The sequence below is a fragment of the Mobula hypostoma genome, chromosome 11 (genome assembly GCF_963921235.1).
Source record: "Mobula hypostoma chromosome 11, sMobHyp1.1, whole genome shotgun sequence".
Lineage (NCBI taxonomy): Eukaryota > Metazoa > Chordata > Chondrichthyes > Myliobatiformes > Myliobatidae > Mobula > Mobula hypostoma.
In genome coordinates, this window is record NC_086107.1 from 1,583,567 (window position 1) to 1,604,031 (window position 20,465).

The window sequence follows — 20,465 nt, forward strand, 5'->3', positions numbered from 1 at the left end:
AATGTCACTGCCTTTTGACCACAAGGGTCATGTTTGTAGGACCAGTGAATCTTTCACTGGTCTGCCCTACCATGGCTGATTTATTATCCTTCTCCCTATAAACTTTGACCTACTTTCTAATCAAGAACCTATGAACTTCTGAGATCAATATACCCAATGACTTGGTCTCCACAGCCATCCATGGCAATGATTCACCACCCTCTTACTCATATTCTAATTCACTCTCATCTCTGTTCTAAATGGACACCCCTCTACTCTGAGGCTGTGCCCTCTGGTCCTAAATTCCCCCACTATAAGAAACATCCTTTCCACATCCACTCTATGTAGCTCTTTTAATATTTGGTAGGTTTCAATGAGAAACACTCTCATTACTCTAAACTCCAGCGAGTACACTACAGGCCCAAAGACATCATCTCCAACCGAAGCTTGTACAGACAGAACTTGCACCTCAAAGGTTATACCATGAAACCACGTACCACCATCGATTTCCATACAGAGCCTGGACAGACGATAAGATTAATGGGAGTAGCATGCACAAAGGGAAAGGCCGGTTTTATTAGTTACATACCAACACATTGGATACTTCAGGTCGTCACAGCTGGGGGGAGGAGGGGTTGTGGGGATAAGCTCGCACTCTCTTTTAAATGCACCCAATGATGTACGTCTCAAATAGGCTCTGTCAACCAAGCCCAGCTCCTGGACTTCACGTGGGGCTTATCTACTTACTAAGCTAAATAGAGTTGTTTCTACTGACAGGAGAAAGGGCAAGGGTGGGTTACTGGCATCTTAAAACTATTCACTTTGGGCAGATGGGGCTTGTTGACAGCTCATCTTGGGGGAGGAAAACGCTGATCTCAAACCTCTGCTGCTTTGTGGTTATAGCCGCTTATGAGGAAGATTTTGAGAGTAAATCTGGAGGAAAAATCCAGAGCTGGAGAAGTTAAGACAAACCTACATTGAGTTCAACGCTGACTGACAACTCCTGCAACGCTGCTGATGCCAAACCGTATCATTCTCTGCTGTTCGTTTGGATTCATCAGCTGCCTGGAGAAGGGAGCCTGCTGCATGGGCAACACCGATGAAGGCTCTCCTTCAGATACAAGAACATGCACATAGAAAGGCTTTGCCCACTGCCCACCAAGCAATGATCACAGGTTAGTTGACAGAGACACAGAGGAGAGCTGGGTGTGTTGATGAAAAGGCGCAGTGACCGAGTTGGTAATCAGTGTTCTCTCCCTTTTCTGAAACATGAAGCTAATGAAAAAATCTTTTATTGAGTTACATCCAACCAACAAAACTAATTAAAAAAATAATTTCACCAGTAAAGCAAAGTACTGTCCAGAACTTTCAAAGTGTGGCAAGTTCTTCCTGCAAGGTAATGCAAATAGATGCACATTATTCAACAATAAAACTTCATCATCACTATCAGAAATACTGACATCATTAGTAGTCATTAACTTCACTATCATGCAATTAAATAGGCTCAAACCAGCTTTGAATCTCAGCAAATGAACACTTGGTTACTAAAGATCTTCAGATTAATTTGTTAGCTCTAGTTCCAACAAAAGTAGTTAGCAAATTAGTCAAGGTGACTGACCACAAGTACAAGGGTGCATGGAACATCCAGGGAGGGGCAGCACTTACAGTGAAGGGGTTTGTAGTGTCCACTCTCCTTTGGTCTCCACCAGACTCTCAGCTCTCACCTGTGGCTCCTAGTAGCTGTTTGCATACGATAGCAGCCACACCCCAGTACACCGCTTCAACAAGCATGCTGAACCAGGAGATGGTAGCCAGCTGCCTCATACCCCAGTGAGGTAGGGACGTGCCCATAGTAGCACGCAATGTCAGCTATGCTGGACTGCGTGGATGAGATGTACAGTGAGATCCAACCGTCAGGAAGGCAGTACGTGGAGAGCGAAAGGCATGACAAAGCACACTATAATTTGCAAATTGCACAGACGGAGATATACTGTAAAGATTTTTACTCCTCAAGTATGTGAAGGATGAAAGACATAAAGTCAATTCAATTAACTCATGGTCACCCACTGCAACCAAGGAAGCCCCCACTTGTGACAACTACTCGTACCACTAGACCTGGACTTCCGAAGTCCGAGAGAGGGGAACTGCCCCAGCGCAGTGGCTTTTCCACTTTAAACACTCCTGCACAGGTTTCCTGTCATCATTGGATACAACAGACAACCACCAAGGTGGCTGAGAAGGCTGCACTAACAAGAACAAACAACCCAGATGACAAGCCCTTAAATATGTTCTCAGAAGGCAAGAGGCAAAATCTTTCATTGCTACTTGTTTATGCACTGTGCTCCACATACTGACGGGGCCGTGCACAGTCCCTCTTCCTCACCAGAAGGGAGAGGTTGAACAGGTTAGGACTATTCCCTAGAATGTAGAGGATTGACAGGAGATTTGACTGAGGTAAGGTAAATGCAAGCAGGCTTTTTCCACCGAGTTTGTTTCAGACTCGAACTAGAGGTCAAGGGTTAAGATGAAATATCTAAGGGGAACTTTTTCACTCAGAGGATAGTGAGAGTGTGGAACAAGCTGCCAGTGTAAGTGGTGGATGAGGGTTTATTTCAACATTTAGAGAAATTTGGATAGATACAGGGATGAGAGGGGTATGGAAGGCTATGGTCAGGGTGCAGGTCGCTTTTAGCACGGACAAGATGAGCTGAAGGGCCTGTTTCTGCACTACAATGTTCTGTCTTTGGAAACCAGAACATCAGAATCACTGAGCATTTAAAACAGGGACTTCAACGGCCTGCCTACAGTCTGCTTGTAGAAACATTATGTTCCAGTTTTACAAAGCAATTAATAAAGTGGCTTATGAGGGCTTGGGTACAGAGGAAGTTCTAGTGTAAAGGAATTTGGAAAGAGATGACGGATGTTGTGTAGCAGTAAATCTCGACATGGCCTGTGATGAACAAAGATTTGATTTGGTAGGTTTTGCAGGTATTTGAATCATTTTATAAATTTATTCTTACATGTTAAAGCTGAACGTTTCACCGATTTGACTCTTTTTCAAGGATTTTACAACTCATATCCCCAATATTTATTATTAGTGGTTTTCTTTTATAGTATTTGTGCAATTTGACTATTTATACTTATTAATCAATTTTGTTATATTTTTCATTTTGTATTTGCACAATGTCATCTTTTGCACAGTTTGTTTGTCCATCTTTGTGTATTTTCATTGATTCGATTGTGTTTCTTTGTATTTACTGTGAATGCCTGCAAGAAAATGAATCTCACAGTTGTACATGGTGACATACATGTACTTTGATGATAAATTTACTTTGAACTTTGAAAGGCAACATTGTTTTTCAAAAATGCAAAGTCATTAAAGCACTGACACAAATGGGAGTAAATAATTCTAAGTTTTCCTTTTGCAACGACTGCTATGTAGAAGTAAGTGTGGCCGTAAATGTCAAACCAAAGCTGCTTACTGTCAGAGGCTAAAGGCTACACCCACCCTGCTCACGGACTGTTGTCCCACTCCCATCAGGGAGAGGCTACGGTGCATCCACACCAGGAACACCAGACTCAAAAACAGTTACTTTCTCCAAGCAGCAAGGCTGATCAACACCACCCACTAACCCACCCCTCCACACCCCCAAACATCACTACTTTATCATTCCTCTCAGAGTCACCTTATCTACAGGCACTCCTGTGCCCAGCATCACTTTATGGACAGACAATCAATGTGCATAAGCTATCTTATGTATTTATGTATATTGTGTTTTTTTAAATTGTGTTCTGTAGCTTGTGATTTTTTTTATGCTGCATCGGATTCGGAGTAACAATTATTTTGTTCCCCTTTACATTTGTGCATAGGAAATGACATTAAACAGTCCTGAATTATTCACTGTCACTCGCAGCTTCCTCGGAGAATCAGCCCCTCACTAATTACTGTCACAAGACACAGTGCTAGCTGACCTACGTTTAGGAAAATCTAGCAGCACCCTGCCAGAAGCAGCAAGTCTTTCGAAAGCATCATTTACAATGCATTCCGCATAATCAGCTGTTAAATCACCACTGCCTTCTGTTCTGCTTCAGTTAATTCCAACCACGGGTCTCCAATGTCTCAATGTTCTGGTCTCCCCATTATAGGAAGGATGTCAAGGCTTTGGAAAAGGTGCAGGAGAGGTTTACCAGGATGCTGCCTTGATTACAAAAGTTGGACAGACTTGAGTCGTGTTCTCTGAGTGGCGGAGGCTGAGGGGAGATCTAATAGGGAGTTTATAAGATTATGAGAAGCAGAGATAGAGTAGACAGACAGTATTTTTTCCCCAGGGTTGAAATGTCTAATACCAGAGGGCATGCATTTAAGATGAGAGTGGATAATTTCAAAGGAGAGGCCTGGGGTGGTGGTAGAGGCAGATACATTAGGGACATCTAGATACACACATGAATGTGAGGAAAATAGAGGGATCTGGACATTGTGTAGCCAGAGAAGAGATTAGTTTAGTTGGCCATTTGATTACTAATTATTTGGTTCAGCACAACACTGTGGGCCGAAGGGCCTGTTCCTGTATTGTACCGTTTTATCTCAGCTAGGAAAATCACAGCCCAGTAATTGAATCTCACTGCAATGATTAACTCAAGCACAAATACAGGATTAACAGCTTTGTTTTCAGGAGATTAATATATCTTATCTATTCACATGAAGTCACGTGGTGACGCTTATTGAAGAACAAGTAAAATAATAGGGAGTGCCAGGGGAGGCCTTGTCACGTTGGACACAATGCATGTTTGCCAAACCGTCAGTCTCTACCAAAGCACAACAGAAATTTGCAGCCAGCCTGTAATTTGCTTTAGCTCACAATCAAACTGTCCAGTCAAAAAAATCAAAAGTGATCCAATATACAAAGGCCCCAGGGCTCAGAGTCCATGATAGATGATTTATGTGTAGAAGAAACTAGTTGTAAACTCCATGGTCAGTCCCAAGCCCGGCTGCGAAAGTAGGAAAGTTGGGCATGGGCTAGTAACCCCATCCGGTAAAATCCCAGAGCTACAGAAGCTCCCAAGACCTCATCCCCGGGAGACGAAAGATCTTCACCGAGAAGACATATGAAGTAGCCACAGGGCGATCAACCTTCAGCCCAGGACAGAGGACTCTGGCGAGCTGCTGTTGTCAGCCTGTGCCCCAGTAAGTGCCATGGACTTAAGAGGAAGACGACCAGTTGCAAAGTAGTCTGTGGGGCACACAGCTCCTGCGAGTCTTAAGGCTTGTGGGGATGCCCGGCCTCATCCGCTATTTTGAGGATGTAGCTCGCAACATCTTCTTCGGTTGGGGCATCAGATACCACCCAGGAGTCGCCGGCCTCTTTCACCTGCAGTCGGCAAATCGGGCAGTTCCGGTTGTGATCACTCCTGCCACAGAGAGGGGAAACAAGCTCTCAATCTGGCTGTTACAGGCAAGGTTTTCCCTCCCTCCTGGGTAGCCTGGCACACAGAGTTATAAATAGTGACAACACATCCTCACAAAATGCAGGAGCAACTCAGGAAGTCACGCAGCAACCATGAAGAGGAACAAAGAGTCAACGAACAAAGTTTCAGGTCCTGATGAAGAGCCTTGGCCCTTTGTGCTGCACCACCAGCAACCCAATTGAATCCTAGCTAATCATGGGACAATTTATAATGACCAATTAATCTTCTAACCAATATGTCTTTAGAGTGTGGGAGGAAACTGAAGCACCCAGAGAACTCATACATTGCACAGGCTGGACACAGAAACCCCTTGCAGAGAACACCGGGATTGAACCCTGAACTCCAGTGCCCTGAACGGTAATAACATTGCGCTAGCGTGGCACCTGGTTATCTTTGGTGAGTTTTGGGTTATCTTACTGCATGACAGGTGCTACATAAATGCACAATGACTCAAGCAGCCTTAGGTCCTGATGACGGGTCTCAACCCAAAATGTCTCCTCTTTTCTCCCTCCATCGATGTTGCCTGACCTGCTGAGTTCCTCCAGCATTTTGTATGTGTTGCTCTGGATTTCCAGAATCTGTAGAATCTCTTGTGCGTACAACATTCCCTCCGCACCTTGTCTGGTTCAGTGCATTCAGAGGTTTTCAGTCTGACCACATTTCAGTTTTAAAGTTTTACGCAGAGAGTGGTGGGTGTGTGGTATGCCCTGCCAGGGGTGGTGTAGAAGCATTAGGAACATTTAAGAAACTTTTAGATAGGCACATGGATGACAGAAAAATGCAGGGCTATGTAGGAGGGAAGGATTAGATTGATGTTGGAGTAGGTTAAAAGGTCGGCACAACATTGTATGCTATAGTGTTCTCTGTTCTATAAACTTGCGCTTTTTGTCTAACCTTTTTTAATACCTCCTTTGGATGGCTTTGTGTCCATTTTTTATCATCTCCTGTGAAGAATCCTGGGACATTTAATTCTATTTAAGGTGCTACCTAAGTGTGCAGTGACTCATGCAGCCTTAGACTAGTCACCAGAATCCCCTCAGTTAATGGTAGTGATCCATGGCATAAAAATCACCTTGAACTAGTGGATAATTCATTACTCAATAAACTAGATAACTCGCAAATCCAAAACTGTACAAGCTGCCCAAACAGAAGACACTTGAGAACTGAGCATAGAAACATTTCTAGATCAATTTTGTCCTACTCTGGCAAAGGCCCACGCAGTTAATCTATTGAGTTTTTCTGAATTGGTAGGGTCAACATATTTCAGGCAGGCACAGTCCCTGGTCTCAGCGATGCTTTTGGCTTATGTCTTGGGACTTTGAAGGTCGAAACTACTGATGGCAGATCTTTAGACATGATATCAGACCACAAGGTTACTAACTAAATTCAAATTAATGAGTTGTATTTACATAGAGCTTTTAACCAAAGGAAAAAAAATGCAAGGTGCCATAACTTTAACTAATTCAGAACATTGCTGCTAGACTTTTAACTGAAGGAGATTCACATTAGGTAGAAAATGGTGTTGGATAGACTGATGGGACTGAAGGCTGATAAATCCCCAGGGCCTGATGGTCTGCACCCCAGGGTACTTGAGGAGGTGGCTCTAGAAATCGTGGACGCATTGGTAATTATTTTCCACTGTTCTATAGATTCAGGATCAGTTCCTGAGGACTGGAGGGTAGCTAATGTTATCCCACTTTTTAAGAAAGGAGGGAGAGAGAAATCAGGGAATTATAGACCAGTTAGCCTGATATCAGTGGTGAGGAAGATGCTGGAGTCAATTATAAAGGATGAAATAGCAGCACATTTGGATAGCAGTAACAGGATCAGTCCGAGTCAGCATGGATTTATGAAGGGGAAATCATGCTTGACTGATCTTCTGGAATTTTTTGAGGATGTAACTATGAAAATGGACAAGGGAGAGCCAGTGGATGCAGTGTACCTGGACTTTCAGAAAGCGTTTGATAAGGTCCCACATAGGAGATTAGTGGGCAAAATTAGAGCAGATGGTATTGGGGGTAGGGTACTGACATGGATCGTAAATTGGTTAGCAGACAGGAAACAAAGAGTAGGGATTAACGGGTCCCTTTCAAAATGGCAGGTGGTGACTAGTGGGGTACCGCAAGGCTCAGTGCTGGGACCGCAGCTATTTACAATATACGTTAGTGATTTAGGTGAAGGGATTAAAAGTAACGTAAGCAAATTTGCAGATGGCACAAAGCTGGGTGGCAGTGTGAAATGTGCGGAGGATGTTGAGATAATGCAGGATGACTTGGACAGGTTGGGTGAGTGGGCAGATGCATGGCAGATGAAGTTTAATGTGGATAAATGTGAGGTTACCCATTTTGGCAGCAAGAACAGGAAGGCAGATTACTATTTGAATGGAGTCAAGTTAGTACAATGAGATCCAGGTGTCCTTGTTCATCAGTCACTGAAAGTAAGCATGCAGGTACAGCAGGCAGTGAAGAAAGCTAATGGCATGTTCGCCTTCATAGAAACATAGAAACATAGAAAATAGGTGCAGGAGTAGGCCATTCGGCCCTTCGAGCCTGCACCACCATTTATTATGATCATGGCTGATCATCCAACTCAGAACCCCGCCCCAGCCTTCCCTCCATACCCCCTGACCCCTGTAGCCACGAGGGCCATATCTAACTCCCTCTTAAACATAGCCAATGAACTGGCCTCAACAGTTTGCTGTGGCAGAGAATTCCACAGATTCACCACTCTCTGTGTGAAGAAGTTTTTCCTAATCTCGGTCCTAAAAGGCTTCCCCTCTATCCTCAAACTGTGACCCCTCGTTCTGGACTTCCTCAACATCGGGAACAATCTTCCTGCATCTAGCCTGTCCAATCCCTTTAGGATCTTATACGTTTCAATCAGATCCCCCCTCAATCTTCTAAATTCCAACGAGTACAAGCCCAGTTCATCCAGTCTTTCTTCATATGAAAGTCCTGCCATCCCAGGAATCAATCTGGTGAACCTTCTTTGTACTCCCTCTATGGTAAGGATGTCTTTCCTCAGATTAGGGGACCAAAACTGCACACAATACTCCAGGTGTGGTCTCACCAAGGCCTTGTACAACTGCAGTAGTACCTCCCTGCTCCTGTACTCGAATCCTCTCGCTATAAATGCCAGCATACCATTCGCCTTTTTCACCGCCTGCTGAACCTGCATGCCCACTTTCAATGACTGGTGTATAATGACACCCAGGTCTCGTTGCACCTCCCCTTTTCCTAATCGGCCACCATTCAGATAATAATCTGTTTTCCTATTTTTGCCACCAAAGTGGATAACTTCACATTTATCCACATTAAATTGCATCTGCCATGAGTTTGCCCACTCACCCAACCTATCCAAGTCACCCTGCATCCTCTTAGCATCCTCCTCACAGCTAACACTGCCGCCCAGCTTCGTGTCATCCGCAAACTTGGAGATGTTGCATTTAATTCCCTCATCCAAGTCATTAATATATATGTTGTAAACAACTGGGGTCCCAGCACTGAGCCTTGCGGTACCCCACTAGTCACCGCCTGCCATTCTGAAAAGGTCCCGTTTATTCCCACTCTTTGCTTCCTGTCTGCTAACCAATTCTCCACCCACACCAATACCTTACCCCCAATACCGTGTGCTTTAAGTTTGCACACTAATCTCCTGCGTGGGACCTTGTCAAGGACCTTCATAACAAGGGAAGTTGAGTATAGGAGCAAAGAGAACTTCTGCAGTTGTACAGAGCCCTGGTGAGACCACACCTGGAGTATTGTGTAAAGTTTTGGTCTCCAAATTTGAGGAAGGACATTCTTACTATTGAGGGAGTACAGCGGAGGTTCACGAGGTTAATTTCCGAGATGGCGGGACTGCCATATGTTGAAAGATTGGAGCGACTGGGCTTGTATACACTGGAATTTAGAAGGATGAGGGGGATCTGATTGAAACATATATGATTATTAAGGGATTGGACACGCTAGAGGCAGGAAACATGTTTCCAATGTTGGGGGAGTCCAGAATCAGAGGCCACAATTTGAGAATAAGGGGTAGACAATTTAGAATGGAGTTGAGGAAAAACTTTTTCACTCAGAAAGTTGTGGATCTGTGGAATGCTCTGCCTCAGAAGGCAGTGGAGGCCAATTCTCTGGATGCTTTCAAAAAAGAGTCAGATAGAACTCCTAATGATAGCGGAGTCAAGGGATATGGGGAGAAGGCAGGAACGGGGTACTGATTGTGGATGATCAGCCGTGATCACAGTGAATGGCGGTGCTGGCTCGAAGGGCCGAATGGCCTACTCCTGCGTCTATTGTCTATTAACCAGGATGAGATAACACATTACTGCTGTCCTAGCTACTTTGCCTTGGCTTCTTGCATCTTTCGGAATTGATTTCATAGTTCTTTTACTAGGTTTTAAAGCGATGAACTGTTTGGGACATCACAGAATCATTTTCAGCAACAACTGTAGGTAGACAGAGTCGTAAAAAAAGCTTCAGACTCATTGACCTTCATAAATCAAAGTACTGAGTTAGGAGCTAGGATGTTATGTTGAAGTTGTGTAAAATGTTGGTGAGGGTTAATTTGGAGTATTGTGTCCAGTTCTGCTTATCTTGCTGCAGGAAAGATATCAATAAGATTGAAAGAGTGCAGAGAAATTTTACACAAATATTGCCAGGTCTTGAGGACCTGCTTATTAGGAAAAGATTGAATAGCTTAAGACTTCATTCCCTGGAGTATAGGAGACTGCGGGGTATACAAAATTATGAGGGCTATAGATAGGGTAAATGCAAGTATGCTTTTTCCACTGAGGCTGGGTGAGACTTGAGCTACAGGTCAAGGGTTAAGGATGAAAGGGGAACATGAGGGGGAACTTCTTCATTCAGGGTGGTGAGAGTGTGGAATCAGCTGCCAGCAGAAGAGGTGGATCTGGGGTTAATTTCAACATTTAAGAGAAATTTGGGTAAATACATGGCTGAGAGAGGTATGGAAGGCTACGGACCAGGTGCACGTCGATAGGATTAGGCAGATTAAGAGTTTGGCATGGACTAGATGGACTGAGAGGCCTGTTTCTGTGCTGTAGTGTTCTACGTCTCTACGAGTGTAACATGCATTGTACAACATGCTGGAGGAACTCAGCCGGTCAGGAAGCATCTATGGAGAGGAAGAAACAATCAACGTTTTGGGTGGAGGCCCCTTCACCAGGACTGATGAGGTCTTGGCCTGAAACATTGACTGTACATGAGACCATAGGACACGAGATCAGAATTAGGCCATTCGACCCATCAGGTCTGCTCTGCCATGCTTCCCTTCCTAACCTTTGACGGCTTGATTAATCAAGAACCTTTCAACCTCCTCTTTAAATATATCCAATGACTTGGTCTCCAAGTTGACTGTGGCAATGAATTCCACAGATTCATCACTCTCCGGCTAAAGAAATTCCTCTCATCTCTGTTCTAAACGTATGTCCTTCTACTCTGAGGCTGTGCCCTCTGGTCTTAGACTCCCGCACTATAGGAAACATCCTCTCCATGTCCACACCATCCAGGCCTTCTCCTTAACTGGATGGGTCTCACTTGTCCCTGTTCTACTGCAAAACCCACCAGTGCGATGGGCTGGTTAATCACGTCGACACTCGAGAATGCAGCTGCACCTGGAAGCTGAGTCAACTCACCATTTGTCGATGCACTTCTGGCAGAAGCTGTGAGCACAGGGGAGAATGAGGTCTGCCCGGCCATCCATACAGATACAGCACTCTTCCTCATCAGTCATCTCCTTAATCCTATAAAAAAAATGTCACATTCAGGTTATTTCAATTAAACACACTATTTAATACAAGCAGCCTTTTTCCACTGAGGTTGGGTGGGATTACAACCAGAGGTCATGGGTTAATAAAGGTGAAGGGTGAAATGTTTAATGGGAACATGAGGAGGAACCTCTTCACTCAGAGAGTGTTCAGAGTGTGGAAGAAATTGCCAGCGGTGGCGTTGGATGTGAGTTTGATTTCAATATTTCAGAGAAATTTTGAAAGGTACACGAATCAGTCCTCAATGAGATCAAACTAAGTCTCTCTCTCTCTCTCTCTCTCTGGAGGCTCAAATGACAAGACTCTGCCTATCGTACTTTGGGCACAACACGTGAAGAAACAGCTCCCTGGAAAAGGATACAGTATCACGCTTGGTGAGGTGGAAGGGCAATGGAAGAGAGGAAGTCCAACAATCAAATAGATGGACACAATAAGGACAGCTATGAATGCAATGTTATCAACAACAAGCCGCCTTTGCAAGGATCGAAACTCATGTAGAGCAATTGTTCATAGGGTTGCCAGGAGTTGATGATGACTCTATGGTACTTAACATGGATGAGCGGTCCAGATGCAGGTCAATGGGACTTAGCATAGATTAGATGGGCCAAAGGGCCCCATTCTATGCTGCTGTGTTCTAGGACTGTGACTGCCGTATAGTGTAGTGGTTATCAGCAATAACCGATCAGGGTTCAATGCCAGCCACTGTCAGTAGTTTGCATGTCCTCCAGTGACTAGGTTGATTGCATGGGTTGACTGGGTTGCATGGGTTTCCTCTGGGTGCTCCTGTTTCCTCTGGGTGCTCCTGTTTCCTCCCACATCTAAAAAAGCATGCAGTTAGGGTGAGTAGTTGTGTGCACGCTACCCTGGTGCCGGAAGTGTAGCGACACTTGCGGGCTGCCCCAGCACAATACTTGGTTGTTGACGTAAACACTGTTTGTTTCAATGTTTTGATGTACATGTGACAAATAAAGCAAATCTTTAAAAATCTTTAGAAACAGGCCCTCTGTACCCACTTCATCCATGGTTACTCCCCTCCATAGATACTGCCTGAGCTGAGAGTTCCTCCAGCATGTTGTGTGTGTTGCTCTGGATTTCCAGCGTCTGCAGAATCTTGTGTTTATGATGTGTATCTGTGTCTGATTTATAGCCCTGCCCCTCTGTGCCTTTCCTATCTAAATACCTGTCTAATAGACTTTAAACAGTGTAACTGCATCTGCCTTGACTGCCCCCTCAGAGGAGGATGTAAGGAGGCTGACGTCGAGCAGTCACGTTGATGTGAGGTCGGTCCTGTGGCCAGCTAGTTGTTGCTGCTTCGCATCTCCAGTGACCCAGGTTTAACCCTGACCTCTGGTGCTGTCTATCTAGAGTCTGCACATTCTGTGTGTGATTGTGCGAGTTTCCCCCAGGTGCTCTGGCTCCTTCCCACATCCTACGGACCTGCACATGGTGGACCGATTGGCCACTGTAGTGTTATACAGCACAAAAACAGGCCCTTTGGCCCAACTGGTCCATGCTGAACACAGCATCTTCCTTACTAGTCCCAGTTACCTGCATTTGGCCCAAAACGCTCCTCTCCATGTACCTAATGAAATGCCTTTTAATGTCGCAATTGTAGCCACCTTGCCATCTTCCCCTAGCAGCTCATTCTGGGTACTCACTACCCTATGGAAAGATTCTAGCTCTCAGGTCTCTTTTAAATCTCTCCCCTCTGATCATATATCTGTGCCTTCTAGTTTTCTAGTCAACCCTGGGGGAAAGACTATGACTGTCACCTTATCCACACTCCACATGATATTATAAACTTTTATGGCACCCCTCATTCTCCTGTGCTCCAGGGAATATGATTCAGTGTGGCCAATCTCTCCCTATTACTCAGGCCCCCTAGTCCACGTCACCCCTCGTTCCCCTTCACTACAGGGAACAAGATCCACTGGACACAATACTCCATTTGCAGCCTCACCGACTTCAACATAACGTCCCAACTCCGAAACTCGATGCCCTGACTGATGCTGGCCAGCATGCTAAACATCATCTTCACCAGCCTGTCTACTCACACGGCCACTTTCAGTGAACTGTGCACTTGCACTCCCAGCTCCCTCTGTTCCATTTGTCCTTGGGTTGAAAGTGGAATTACTACCATAGATCATAGAACACTACAGCAAATCAGTTTCCTCAGCCTTTCAGCACAGAATGTTGTGCTGACCTTCTAACCTACTTGAAGATGAGTCTAACACTTTTTCTACCATCCTTGTGTCCACCTAGGAATTTCTTAAATGCCCGTAATTGTACCAGCCCTGGCAGGGCATCCAGACAATCACCACTCTGTGTAAAAAAACTACCTCCGAGAAACTTCACCCTATAAAGTTGTCCCCAGGTGTAGGGTATCTTCTTGGTATAACACTGCCCTCCTACATATACCCCCCCCCACATACATTCATCCAGTCACCTTAAAATTATGCCCTCTTGTATTAACCATTTCCACCCTGGGAAAGTCCCGGGCTGTCCATTCAATCTATGTCTCTTATTATCTTGTACACCTCTATCAAGCCACCCCATATCCTCCTCTGCTCCAAAGAGAAAAGCTCTGGCTCACTTAACCTACCCTCAATAAGATATGCTCTTCAATGCAGGCAGCATCCTGGTAAATCTCCTCTGCAACTTCCCTGAAGCTCCCACATCCTTCTTATAAATAGGCAACCAGAATTGTCCCTAAAATGGGTCAAACCCCAACTGCAAAAGGAGGAGGGACCATAGGGCTAACAATGCATCCCATAAAAACCCAGAGTTACAGAAACTCCGACAGATGCTCCAAAGACTTCATCCCTTGGAGAAGAAGTATCTTCGAAGATGGGTTACAGATGGGCACAGCCGACTAGCCCAGGATGGAGGATCTGGTGTCCTGCTATCAGCAGCCTATGCTCCGGTAGGGGTGATGGGCTTAACAACAACAGAAGTGAATGTTGGGAATTTGGAGAGAATAGTGGGAGGGGAAACTAGCTGAGGAACAGGATTGTTGTGAGACAGCATGGATTCAACATCTCCTGGCACAGAGAGATCCCAAAGTTCCAGAGTCTACAAAGATCCAGTGGTGGATCAGAGATTTCCCTACTTTCTTTTTCACGGTGTAAAAAGCACTGTGTAATGTTCAAGTTTATTGTCCTCTGACTGTACATATATACAACCCAAAAAAACAGTGTTCCTCTGGACCATGGTCACCCACAATACATATATACAACCAAACGAAACAATGTTCTTCTGTACCACAGTCACTCACAATACATATATACAACCCAACGAAACAACGTTCCTCTGGACCATGGTCACCCACAATACATATATACAACCAAACGAAACAATGTTCTTCTGTACCACAGTCACTCACAATACATATATACAACCCAACGAAACAACGTTCCTCTAGACCATGGTCACCCACAATACATATATACAACCCAAAAAACAATGTCCCTCTGGACTATGGTCACCCACAATACATATATACAACCCAATGAAACAACGTTCCTCTGGACCACGGTCACCCACAATACATATATACAACCCAATGAAACAATGTCCTTCTGGACCACGGTCACCCACAATACATATATACAACCCAATGAAACAACATTCCTCTGGACCATGGTCACCCACAATACATATATACAACCCAACGAAACAACGCTCCTCTGGACCACGGTCACCCAATATACATATATACAATCCAATGAAACAACATTCCCCTGGACCACGGTCACCCACAATACATAGATACAACCCAATGAAACAACGTTCCTCTGGACCATGGTCACCCACAATACATGGATACAACCCAATGAAACAACGTTCCTCTGGACCATGGTCACCCACAATACATATATACAACCCAATGAAACAACGTTCCTCTGGACCATGGTCACCCACAATACATAGATACAACCCAATGAAACAACGTTCCTCTGGACCATGGTCACCCACAATACATATATCACACACTGCACGTAAACCAAAATATTATGTTAATAAAATATAATTCAAAATGCAAGTAGTACACAGCACAGGTAGACAGTCAACAGTTCAGTTAACAGCTCAAAGAATTTTTTATTATCCAAGTACATTTGTCACCATGTACAACCCTGAGACTCATTCTCTTGTGGGCATACACAATGAATCTATAGAATAGCAACTATAACAGCATCAATGAAAGATCAACTGCAATGCAGAAGGCAACAAACTCTGCAAATGCAAATATAAATATAATGCTGCTTTCCGACAACAGTGCTTCATATAGATGTGCTCAGTGGTTGGAAGGACTTTACTGGACTGTATCCACTACTTTTTGGAAGATTTTCTGTTCAAAGGCATTGGTGTTTCCATACCAGGCTGTGCTGCAGCCTTTTCTCTCCTCTATGCAGCTATACAAGTTTGTCGAAGATTTAGATGTCATTCTAAATCTCTGCAAACTCCGAAGGAAGTCGAGGCGCTGCCATGCTTTCTTTGCAATAGTCCTTAACGTACTGGGTCCATGGCAGGTCCTCTGATATAGTAACACCCAAGAATTGAAAACTCACTGTCCCACTGTCCTAGTGACGAGACCTCGGTGGTGGCTGGGTACTCATTAGTCTCACAGCCTGAGGGAAGAAGCTGTCACCCGGTCTGGCAGTCCTAGTCCTGATGCTCCTCTATCTCCTTTCTGACGGTAGTTGGTCAAAGAGATTTGTAGGATGTGTGGGGAGATCCTCAACAATGTTTTCGACCCTTTGTCCTGGTAAGTGTCACAAATGGGGTGGTGGTGGTGAGAGAGAGACCCCTATGTCTGCTATGATGTAAGGAAAAATGGGTGGTGGGATGGCTGACATGATTTCACACTGAATGCACCTAAATGAAAAAACCACAACAGTGTGTATTTGGGAGAACATTTGTTCGCACTCTTAGAAGTTGTTTATCAGATTCTATGACAGAACTATTTCTATCTGCAGATTAAGCTGCTGTGCCAGTAACTTTTGTAACCTTTGGACGTGACTGGTTTTCAGTAAGTCACCATGTGTTCAGCTTCATAACTGCAGCAAAGAAGGATTTGGCTTCAAGTCCGAATGAGTATACATTTCCTCACACATTTGTTTTTTCACAGATTAAGTTCTACCTCTCTTTTTACATCTGTTGCCGGAAGGAACAAACAAGATGTTTTCAGTACTGAACATTTTGACACGTAAACTGCACTGCGATGGACAGGAAGTGTCTACAACAGGCAGTCAAAAATATCCAACACATCATCAGCACTAGCCTACCTGCCATCATGGACATATATACAGAAAGGTGCCGGAAAAGGGTCAGTAGCATCGCGAAGGATCCCACCCACCTTGCTCATGGACTGTTTGCCCCACTCCCATCAGGGAAGGGGTTACGTAGCATCCACGCCAGGACCACCGGATTCATAGTTACTTTCCCCAAGCAGTAAGGCTGTTCAACAGTAACCCACCCCTCCACACCACCAAAAAAAAACACTACTTTAACATTTCCTCTCAGTCACCATATATACAGCCTAGTGTCACTTCATGGACATACAATCTATGTACATAAGCTACCTTATGCATTTAATTTATTGGGTTTTTTGTGCTGCATCAAAGCCAGAGTAACAATAATTACGTTCTCCTTTACACTTCTGTACAGGAAATGACATTAAAACAATCTTGAACAGCATTATTTTGCTCTGGTTGAAAAAAAAATTCAACTGGCCATTTTATTTCTGGTGTAATAATGGTCTAGGTATGTAGGTCTTTTTTTATTTATTGAGATACAACACAGAAAAAGGCTCTTCCAGACATACCACCATGCAATCCCCTGATCAACGTTCCCTCTGATTTTTAGACCATAAGACAAAGGAGGAGAAGTCGGCCATTCGGTCCATCGAGTCTGCTCCGCCATTTTACCATGAGCTGATCCACTCTCCCATTTAGTCCCCCTCCCCCGCCTTCTCACCTTAACCTTTGATGCCCTGGCTACTCAGATACCTATCAATCTCTGCCTTAAATACACCCAATGACTTGGCCTCCACTGCCGCCCGTGGCAACAAATTCCACAGATTCACCACCCTCTGACTAAAAAAATTTCTTTGCATTTCTGTTCTGAATGGGCGCCCTTCGATCCTTAAGTCATGCGCTCTTGTACTAGACGCCCCCACCATGGGAAACAACTTTGCCACATCCACTCTGTCCATGTCTTTCAACATTCGAAATGTTTCTATGAGGTCTCCCCTCATTCTTCTAAACTCCAAGGAGTACAGTCCAAGAGTGGACAAACGTTCCTCATATGTTAACCCTCTCATTCCCAGAATCATTCTAGTGAATCTTCTCTGAACCTTCTCCTATGTCAGCACATCCTTTCTTAAATAAGGAGACCAAAACTGCCCACAGTACTCCAAGTGAGGTCTCACCAGCGCCTTATAGAGCCTCAACATCACATCCCTGCTCCTGTCCTCTATTCCTCTAGAAATGAATGCCAACATTGCATTCACCTTCTTCACCACTGACTCAACCTGGAGGTTAACCTTAAGGGTATCCTGTACGAGGACTCCCAAGTCCCGTTGCATCTCAGAACTTTGAATTCTCTCTCCATTTAAATAATAGTCTGCCTGTTTATTTCTTCTGCCAAAGTGCATAAGCATACACTTCCCAAAATTGTATTTCATTTGCCACTTCTTTGCCCATTCTTCCAATCTATCTAAGTCTCTCTGCAGACTCTCCGTTTCCTCAGCACTACCGGCCCCTCCACCTTCTTTGTATCATCAGCAAACTTAGCCACAAAGCCATCTAATCCATAATCCAAATCGTTGATGTACAATGTAAAAAGAAGCAGCCCCAACACAGACCCCTGTGGAACACCACTGGTAACCGGCAGCCAATCAGAATGGGATCCCTTTATTCCCACTCTCTGCTTCCTGCCAATCAGCCAACGCTCTATCCACGTATGTAACTTTCCTGTAATTCCATGGGCTCTTATCTTGTTAAGTAGCCTCATGTGCGGCACCTTGTCAAAGGCCTTCTGAAAATCCAAATACACAACATCCACTGCATCTCCTTTGTCTAGCCTACCTGTAATTTTCTCAAAAAATTGCAAAAGGTTTGTCAGGCAGGATTTTCCTTTAAGGAATCCATGCTGAGTTCTGCCTATCTTGTCATATGCCTCCAGGTACTCCATAACCTCATCCTTGACAATCGACTCCAACAACTTCCCAACCACCGATGTCAAGCTAACAGGTCTATAATTTACTTTTTGCTTCCTTGCCCCCTTCTTAAATAGTGGAGTGCCATTTGCAATCTTCCAATCCTCCGGAACCATGCCAGAATCTATTGACTTTTGAAAGATCATTGCTAATGCCTCCGCAATCTCCACAGCTACTTCCTTCCGAACATGAGGGTGCATTCCATCTGGTCCGGGAGATTTATCTACCCTTAGACTATTCAGCTTCCTGAGTACTTTCTCTGTCGTAATTGTGACTGCGCACACTTCTCTTCCCTGCCACCCTTGAGTGTCCGGTATACTGCTGATGTCTTCCTCAGTGAAGAGACTAATGCAAAATACTCGTTCAGTTCCTCCGCCATCTCCTTATCTCCCATTACAATTTCTCCAGCATCACTTTCTATTGGTCCTATATCTACTCTCACCTGTCTTTTACTCTTTATATACTTGAAAAAGCTTTTAGTATCCTCTTTGATATTATTTGCTAGCTTCCTTTCATAGTTCATCTTTTCCCTCTTAATGACCTTCTTAGTTTCCTTTTGTAAGCTTTTAAAAACTTCCCAATCCTGTCTTCCCACTAATTTTTGCTTCCTTGTATGCCCTCTCCTTTGCTTTAACTTTGGCTTTGATTTCTCTTGTCAGCCACGGTTGCATCCTTTTTCCATTCGAAAATTTCTTCTTTTTTGGAATATACCTGTCTTGCACCTTCCTCACTTCTCACATAAACTCCAGCCACTGCTGCTCTGCCGTCCTTCCCGCTAGTGTCTCTTTCCAGTCAACTTTGGCCAGTTCCTCTCTCATGCCACTGTAATTTCCTTTACTCCACTGAAATACCGACACATCAGATTTCAGCTTCTCTTTCTCAAATTTCACAGTGAACTCAATCATGTTATGATCACTGCCTCCTAAGGGTTCCTTCACCTCAATCTCTCTAATCACCTCTGGTTCATTACACAATACCCAATCCAGTACAGACGATCCCCTAGTGGGCTCAACAACAAGCTGTTCTAAAAAGCCATCTCGCAGACATTCTACAAATTCTCTCTCTTGAGATCCAGTGCCGACCTGATTTTCCCAATCCACTCGCATGTTAAAATCCCCCACAATTATCATAACACTGCCCTTCTGACAAGCCTTTTCTATTTCCTGTTGTAATTTGTAGTCCACATCCCTGCAGCTGTTAGGAGGCCTGTATGTAACTGCCATCAGGGTCCTTTTACCCCTGCGATTTCTTAGCTCAACCCATAAAGATTCTGCACCTTCCGATCCTATGTCACCTCTTTCTAATGATTTAATATCATTTCTTACCAATAAAGCCACGCCTCCTCCTCTGCCTGCCTGCCTATCCTTCCGATACACCGTGTATCCTTGGACGTTCAGCTCCCAGAGACATGCATCCTTTAGCCAGGTCTCTGTGACAGCCACAATATCATACCTGCCAATCTGTAGCTGTACAACAAGATCATCCACCTTATTCCTAATGCTGCGTGCATTTAAGTATAACACCTGAAGTCCAGTATTTGGTACTTTTTGCTTTGATTGCACTGCAACTCATCCCAATGGCTGCAAATTTGCCCCATCACCTGCTTGTCCTTCCTGATATCTTTACTGCTCACTATCTTAGATTTACTTCTGTTTTCCCCTTCCTCTGCTCCATCATCCTGGTTTCCATCCCCCTGCCAAATTAGTTTAAACCCTCCCTAACAGCTCTATTAAACCTTCCTGCCAGGATATTGATCCCCTTTGGGTTCAGGTGTAACCTGTCCTTTTTGAACAGGTCATACTTCCCCCAAAAGAGATCCCAATGATCCAAGAATCTGAAGCCCTGCCCCCTGCACCAGTCTCTCAGCCACGCATTCATCTGCCTGATCCTACTATTCTGGCCCTCGCTAGCATGTGGCACAGGTAGCAATCCCGAGATTACTACCCTGGAGGTCCTGCTTCTCAGCTTCCTTCCAAACTCCCGGAAATCTCTCTTCAGGACCTCCTCCCTTTT

The 20,465-nt window shown here is 44.5% G+C and overlaps 1 protein-coding gene across 2 annotated transcripts in view; it reads right to left on the reverse strand.

Moving 5' to 3' along the window:
• Positions 1-82: 82 nt before the first annotated feature.
• Positions 83-20,465, reverse strand: part of rnf141 (ring finger protein 141) — a 57,458-nt gene continuing 37,075 nt past the window's right edge. The window contains exons 5-6 of one of the 2 annotated variants that reach the window (XM_063061564.1): positions 11,102-11,209; positions 83-1,368 (exon numbers count right to left, since the gene is read on the reverse strand). In XM_063061564.1, the coding sequence (XP_062917634.1) occupies positions 1,302-1,368; positions 11,102-11,209 (175 nt within the window). In that variant the 3' untranslated portion in view covers positions 83-1,301. Of the gene's footprint in view, positions 5,389-11,101; positions 11,210-20,465 lie in introns of both variants that reach the window. The other variant, XM_063061563.1, reaches the window with a different exon arrangement.